Raw genomic sequence first — 7,167 nt, forward strand, 5'->3', positions numbered from 1 at the left:
ATAGAAAGCTTTCATTCTGAATACCTTTGCTTCTCTACATTTTCCAGAATCCAACTTTATCCATTTTACACTTGATTCTTTTCCCTGCTCTGATAATAGATAGGAATCAGACTGTTTAGTTTTCAATCATTTTCATAATTGCTAACTGCAGCAGCCAGTTGAAGAGTTGTGCAAGAAAAAACGGATTGTATCTACCAAATTCCTTATTATCAGCTCCCATATTAAAATTCCAGCCCAGCTCATGGGTTTTTTATGATTCTCCTGTGAAGGCATGATTGGTCACTGGATTATTCAGTAACCTAGCAGTTCTGAGACATGAAGAATTTATCTAAAGTAAAAGAGCTGGTGCTGCATGCCTTTCCGGAGAATTGCTTTGAAGTTTGTTGTGCAAGTTACGTTGCTAGAAATCTCTTACTGGAGATACAGACCACAAATGTAAATTAAAAAAACACTTTCAAGGAAAGTGCATGGGAAAGAGTCTGCATTAGATTAGATTAGCAGTGATTGCCTTTGTAAGACATTTTCCAGAGAAATGGCTTTTTCTCTGGAAGTCAGTGCTGTTTAGGATGATGAATTGCTATTACTTGTTTCTCATCACGGTAGACCACTTTTAAGTGATACTTGCTGAGTTATAGTGTTTGGCTATTTGCCTCCCATGTTCATGACATTGAGCACTTTCAGAAACTTCAGTACAAATGGGACTAGAAAAAGAAAAATACATGTAAATATTTGGATAAGAGGCCTCTTGTTTTTCTCTCATAGGAAAGCTAATAGGAATAAGCCTTAATATCTGAGCTGTCTGTAAGTAAGGGAGAAATCAGAACTTTACAAAATAAATTAGATACAAAAAAGAAAAAAACCCAAAAACCAGTTGGCTGTTTTTCTGAATGAAACATTGTGATTTTCCTTTGGTATTGAACATGACAACATTTTCTATTTCGAGATCCCATAAAGAAATTAACTTCTGAATAAAGAAGTAATAATCCTTACGTGCAAGCAGCTCATTTGTGTCTTGGTCCTTCTAGATGCTCTGTGTGTGAAGCTCCTGCTATGGTAATAGCTGTTCACAGTCAGACAATTCAAATACCACCATGTCCTGAAGGCTGGAGTTCACTTTGGATTGGTTATTCCTTTGTCATGGTAAGAGCACTGCGGCATACTCTGAGCTGAGGAAAGCATTTGTTTCAAGGTTTTTATCTACGGAAAGTTTGTATCTGACTCTGTCACTTTGGGTTTTAGGAGGGCATTAGACCTCCACCCTTTGTAGTGAGTTCAAAAAGAAGCTGATCATTTTCCCAGGCAAGGCCTGGGCATGGTCTGAGACACAGCATGGATCCAGAGCTGTTAGCATTTGGCAGTGGGAGAGAGGCCACTGTGATGTGGGGTGGGAATGGAGTTAAGCTATTCAGATGAAAGCCATACCAGACCCTATGCTGTCTGGGCCAGGAGCTAGCCCTGACATGCTGCTTACCTAGATAGCTTGGGTCCTGCTGTCTCTCCTGAAGGACTTCTGTGCATACAGCTGCCCTTGAATCTGATATTGCTGATGTGTGAATCTGGTATTGCTGATGTGTGAATCTGATATTGCTGAATCTGATATTGCTGATGCTGCTGTTGAGCGAGGGAACCCAGTGCCATCTCTGGAGCCTTCAGCTCCACCTCCTTGTTCCTCCTTGAGCTGAGCAACAAAGCAGCAGATGGACAGAACAGAGGACAAGGAGAGCAGTGTGAAGAAATATTCGTGGGAGAGAGTTCATCAAAGTCGTAGCAGAAGAGGTGAAGAGTCTCTCTCTGACCAATGCTTTTGCCTTTTCCTAGCACACCAGTGCTGGTGCGGAGGGCTCTGGCCAGGCCCTGGCGTCCCCTGGTTCCTGCCTAGAGGAGTTCCGCAGCGCTCCCTTCATTGAATGCCATGGCCGGGGCACCTGCAATTATTATGCAAATGCTTACAGCTTCTGGCTTGCCACTATAGAAAGGAATGAGATGTTCAAGTAAGTTCATCACTTATTTATCACTCTTTGAGATTCAGTTGAGCCTCATCACTGAATAAAAGAAATATTTTTTGAATGTAATACAGGTCCAAGTATTGGCTGTCCACCAGCACAGTTAATTTATGTAGTTAGTTTTTTTCATAACAGAAAGAAAAAAAAAAAGTAGTAGCTTCCAGGGGAATTAATGAATGTATTGTCATTTAGTGTTCGCAATGTGTCATTTGTACCATGTATTTTGCTTTTCAGAATAATTTAACACTGGTTTTGGTTGTGTTCACCAAGTGATAACTGGGATAGGCTGACATACTGATTGAAATTTCCTGTAATGGATTTTAATATATAATAGAAATAATAGAAGCACTTGCAATTTGTACAGGTGTTAAACTAAGTGAGTTGAACAATTATTTACCTTTCCCTAGTCTTAGAGGAAGTATGAGTAAAATGCAGCTGGTGGAAATAGGCTTTTGTTCTGGTCTCCTGCACATTTTTAAACACAAGGTAATTTGCTCTCTATGAATGTTAGCATGTAGATGTTAGCATATAGATCAGTTCCCATGTCTGCATAGCTTAACTGGTCAGCAGACATTTTTCTGGAGGGCAGGTAATCACCCTCTTCTACCACAGTCCTGACTGCTGCTCTGTTACCCTTCATCTCTTCATGTCTTCTAGATCTGTGAATGCTGCCTTGTCTGTCTCAGAATGAAGCAGGTTGTTTAGCCAGTTTTCACTGTTTGTTTATCAGGTAGTTGTCAATGGGGTAGGCAGAAAAATTGAGCACTGGGGCTGAGTATTATGGGGGCTGTGATAATCTCATCAACCAGAAGAACTACTATCAGAAAAACCACACCACCACTGGGATAGGATCCCTAGGAAAGAGGAAAGCTGGTCAGAAGAAAATTTAGAGTGAGCACTACAGCTGTTTCCATTCCATGAGTCCTACCCAGAGACCTCTCAACTTCACGCCCTTTTCTGGCTACAAACGATGCATCAGATTAATGAAATAATACCAGGTCAGGGGACCTGCCCTGCTGTCATAAATCACAAATACTCCCAAATTTCCTGTAAACTCATAATCTTTTTTAATGAAAAGCATTAAATGCAAGCACACTTCTGTCTGAAAATTATTTATTCCTAGTTGCTAGGAGTAATTCCTTATGACAGGTTAGAGGCTAAAGGCTTTGGTTTGTGTTTAATTATGACGTCACATAATTTCCTTTGCCAGCTTTTCAATTGTCTTTAAAGTCGCAAGAGTTAGCAGAAACTCATAAACAGTCAAATTTCAGCTTCTTTGCCCAATTTTATTTTATTACCCAAATTCCAGATTGTTTTCAAACTACTGCTTTAACAGATGGTGTTCTAGGTTAAGGAAATGTTACGCCTCGTGAAAGAACTGAATTCTTCAGTAACTGTAAGTGTGTGATGTTTGAAACTAATCTTACAAGAGTTTGTGCCCAAGCTTAGAAGTGGTTACACATTGGAGAGCTTAGGAAGATCTTGATTCAGCAGAGGCTGGAAGGGAGGCATTCAAAATTGGTATTGTCCATAAACCTGAAAATTATTAATGGGTCTTTTCATTTCTTTCTTTTCAATAGGAAACCTACTCCCTCAACTTTGAAAGCCGGGGATCTACGCTCAAATGTTAGCCGTTGTCAAGTCTGTATGAGAAAAACATAATGACTTTTGAATTTCAACTAATTTCACACAATATGGTGCTATTCGTTTAACAGCAATGAAGCCTAGACATATATCATATGTACCTCATTGTTGTCCAATATGAAAACAGTAAAGTGCCTTTTAGGAACTTGCATAACTAACACACACTGCTTTACTGGCCCTGTCCTTGCTAAAGAAGAAAAGAGACAACAAAGATAAGCTTCAAATGTTGACATGCCAAGTGGCACTTTTGATCAAAGTATATGTATTTTTTATATAAATGCAATGCACTGATAGAATAAAAAGTCAGCATTTATCCAGAAAAAAAAAAATGCAAAGGTGCTAGGAGGTATGCAGTTCTGCCTTATACTGTTTGACCCCCCTTTCTCATTCTTGTATTATATATTTAGATTCATTTTTCTTCCCCAGATAAGTTTGTTACCGTTATCTAGGTATCTTAAAATCCCAAACTCTTGGGTATGTACTTATTGTTCTTGTACAAAGAAATACTAATGTAAAAAAGAGGTTTGGGATTACAGACTGTGGTTAAGCATCATGTAACCATCTTTTCACAACATAGAGTGCCATCCTGCAAACTTTTGCTTCTGTTTGTAGCCTTTAGTGCTGTCAGTATTAATGGGGCTACATCTGGAAGAGATTGCCAAATTGGCTTCACAAATAGGCAAGTAAGTGTTTCTGCTATGTTGGTACTATGCAGCTTCTTTGTGCAGTAGAACAAACTTTCCTGTGGAATAAAGAATGATCCAGCAATGGTCAAGAAAAAAAAAAATAAATATTTTAGTAATTTATATAGATATCAACCATTAGGCAAATCAAGCTTTTGAGTTTTTCATTTCAAAAAGAAACTTAAAAATTTTTTCTTCTTTTCAGTGTCATGAATTAGTTGTTAAATGCCAAAATATGATGTGAAGTGTTCATTTTACATAGTCATTTCAATGCTGAAGTTGCAGAGACTGAACCCAGGTTAATAGTTATTTTTGTTTATAATAGTAAATCCTGCTTTGAGCTTATAGTCTTTATTCTGTATTTAATATTTTTCAGGGTTTTAAACACTACTCACACACTGAATGACTTGATTTTGAAAAGTATAAGGCCTTAATTTTGTTAATATTGTGCCAAAAAATTCTTCAAAGCGGCCTCAGAAATACTTCTAAAGAATTTCTATGCAATGATACCATTGTTTGAGCACGTCTGTGTCCAGAAATGTTTTATGGACTATTACCATGCAAATACCAAAAGATTTTTGAAAATGCCAAGGCCTTTGTGTAATTTCTTACATGTGTATTTCTTAAAAATTCAAGTTTGTAATAAAACTATTTGTGTAAAAAAAAAAAAAAAAAACAGACGAAAGGAAGAAGTTTTTACTGATTTGTTATTAGCATTCATTTACAGCAAGGAATTAATAAGCCACCAATAAATGCACAAGCTTGATGCAATCCTAGATGATTTTTGTTTTGCACATCTTGCAGATGTACAAAGCATCTTCTAAAGGGGGAAACAGGGCACTGTACTGACACCTCTGTTGTTATCTTGTAAGAACTGAAATGGATAGAACATGAGAAACTTATCACTGAAATGTAGTTGATACGTATACATTACAAAAATCTGCTAACTTCATCTCAGTTCATGGGAATCGATCAAATTATGCACATTTTCCACTTTTCCTTTGAATTTTTCATGCACAAACAACTGAATTATACAAGATAAAAATAAAAACATCTTGTGTAACTTTGCTTGTAAGTGGGCAAGGTGGATCTTGGCTCTGGTTGAAGAGGAAATGGGCCATGCTATCATTTTCCTTGGCAAAAGCACATAATTTGCTAAAATTTCATGTTGTTTTCCGAAATCTGTGAAAACAGTGTGGCTGCTGCTGCTGTTTTGAACCTGGCTTTCACTTAAAATCCTTCAGGACATTCTCTGACCAAATGGCTGAAGGCTCCTGCATAGAAATTGGCCATTTCATTTAGCAATGATTCTTAACTCTCATGGAAGTTCTGACACTTGATAATTTTATTTATAAAAGACCAGTCCTCACAAAAGTTCCTTGCTAGTTTATAAAATAAAAGTCTGATTATGCCTGAGCAGCCTCATGCAGGGTTTTCCCAAGGGACACTTGATATCCAGAAGAAGAGGAAATAAGATGATTCCTTCTGGCATCTAGGAAGAATTATGCAAAAATGCAGTCTTCACTGACTCAGAGCATCCAAACTGCTGCTCACACTTCTACAGTTTATCTCCTGGTCATCTAGGGATTTAATTTGCTATGGTCAAATTGTCTAAGAAAGCTGAGTTTATAAAGTCCTTCATGTATGTTTAAATCAGCTGGGTGTGTATGAACCCTTGTCTTCTCAATTGGGAGCATTTGGAAACAAGGTCCTTTGAAAATTTTTGAAAACTGCTTGAACTGTAGTTTGATGTCTTCCTTATGTAATAGTAATTATTTATTCCATAACCTCCGGCTCATATAATGACATAAACCATTCTCATGCTAAAGATGCTATTTCTTCTTAAATCAGTCACTAAACATTTTGGTGCTTATTGAATATCAGTCAGATCTCCTGAAAGTGTGTGAACACTAGATTTTGATGCCCTGGGTGAGGAAGAGCCCATGTGAAACACTGCCTTGCTTTCAAAAACCTCTTAAGTACCCCATATTCAGGCATCTGTGGCCAGTGTTTGGCTACAATACAGTTCATTGTGTGAACAGGCAACTGCTAACTCATCAGTTATTCAAATCTTCTTGCAGAAGCTTCAATTTCAGGAGAAAATTTTTGAGTGCAGTACTTGAAGAGTCTGTGTCATGTTCTAAATAAATTCATTTCTAAAACAGCAGGTGGTGCCCTTGCTCTCTTTGTGGTAACACTGGGACGGAAAACTTCAAACTGACAAATACCTTGGTCTCTAAACTACTAACAGGACCCTGTTGAATATATGACTATTTCCCCATGTCTCCATCTCTATTTTGACACGTTCTAGTCACAAGCAATTTCTCTTTTGAAATAGGAATGGATCAGTTTTCAATTAAAGAAATTTCTATAAATACTGCAAAATAAAAATATAATATAATTAAATGATCCAATATATAATTTGAAGCAAATTATGTCTTAGCCTGTGTGTCTTTTCTGATAAATATGCATTCAGTTTATAACTATATTTCCTATCCATTTCATAGTGGTAACTTCCTTGATGAAATACACGTATTTCTACGTAACAGGAGTCCTGAGAACGATGTCCCCATACTATGCTCCCAGAAAAGTGTGTTTTCAAGACTGAAATTGTAAAGCTGCATGACTTTTTGAGAATGTCCTGTCTTTCCTATCTTCCATGTTTTAAAAATCTGTAATAATCTGCACTAACTGCATAAGGTGAAGCATAAACACAGAGCCAGGCTTGTGGATCTCTGAGCACCAACTAAATAGAAAATACAGCACCTGGCACAAAGAAAGACCACTGACTAGTTGAAATGGCAGCTATCTCAGTACCTGCCTGTATCTCCATCCCT

At 37.5% G+C, this 7,167-nt stretch overlaps 1 protein-coding gene across 1 annotated transcript in view; it reads left to right on the forward strand.

Annotated features, from left to right (window-relative positions):
* Window positions 1-6,765, forward strand: part of COL4A1 (collagen type IV alpha 1 chain) — a 120,452-nt gene extending 113,687 nt beyond the window's left edge. The window contains exons 50-52 of the mRNA XM_058419188.1: window positions 1,026-1,140; window positions 1,819-1,991; window positions 3,584-6,765. Of these exons, the coding sequence (XP_058275171.1) occupies window positions 1,026-1,140; window positions 1,819-1,991; window positions 3,584-3,665 (370 nt within the window). The 3' untranslated portion in view covers window positions 3,666-6,765. The remainder of the gene's footprint in view (window positions 1-1,025; window positions 1,141-1,818; window positions 1,992-3,583) is intronic.
* Window positions 6,766-7,167: the final 402 nt, after the last annotated feature.

The sequence above is a fragment of the Hirundo rustica genome, chromosome 2 (assembly GCF_015227805.2).
Source record: "Hirundo rustica isolate bHirRus1 chromosome 2, bHirRus1.pri.v3, whole genome shotgun sequence".
NCBI lineage: Eukaryota > Metazoa > Chordata > Aves > Passeriformes > Hirundinidae > Hirundo > Hirundo rustica.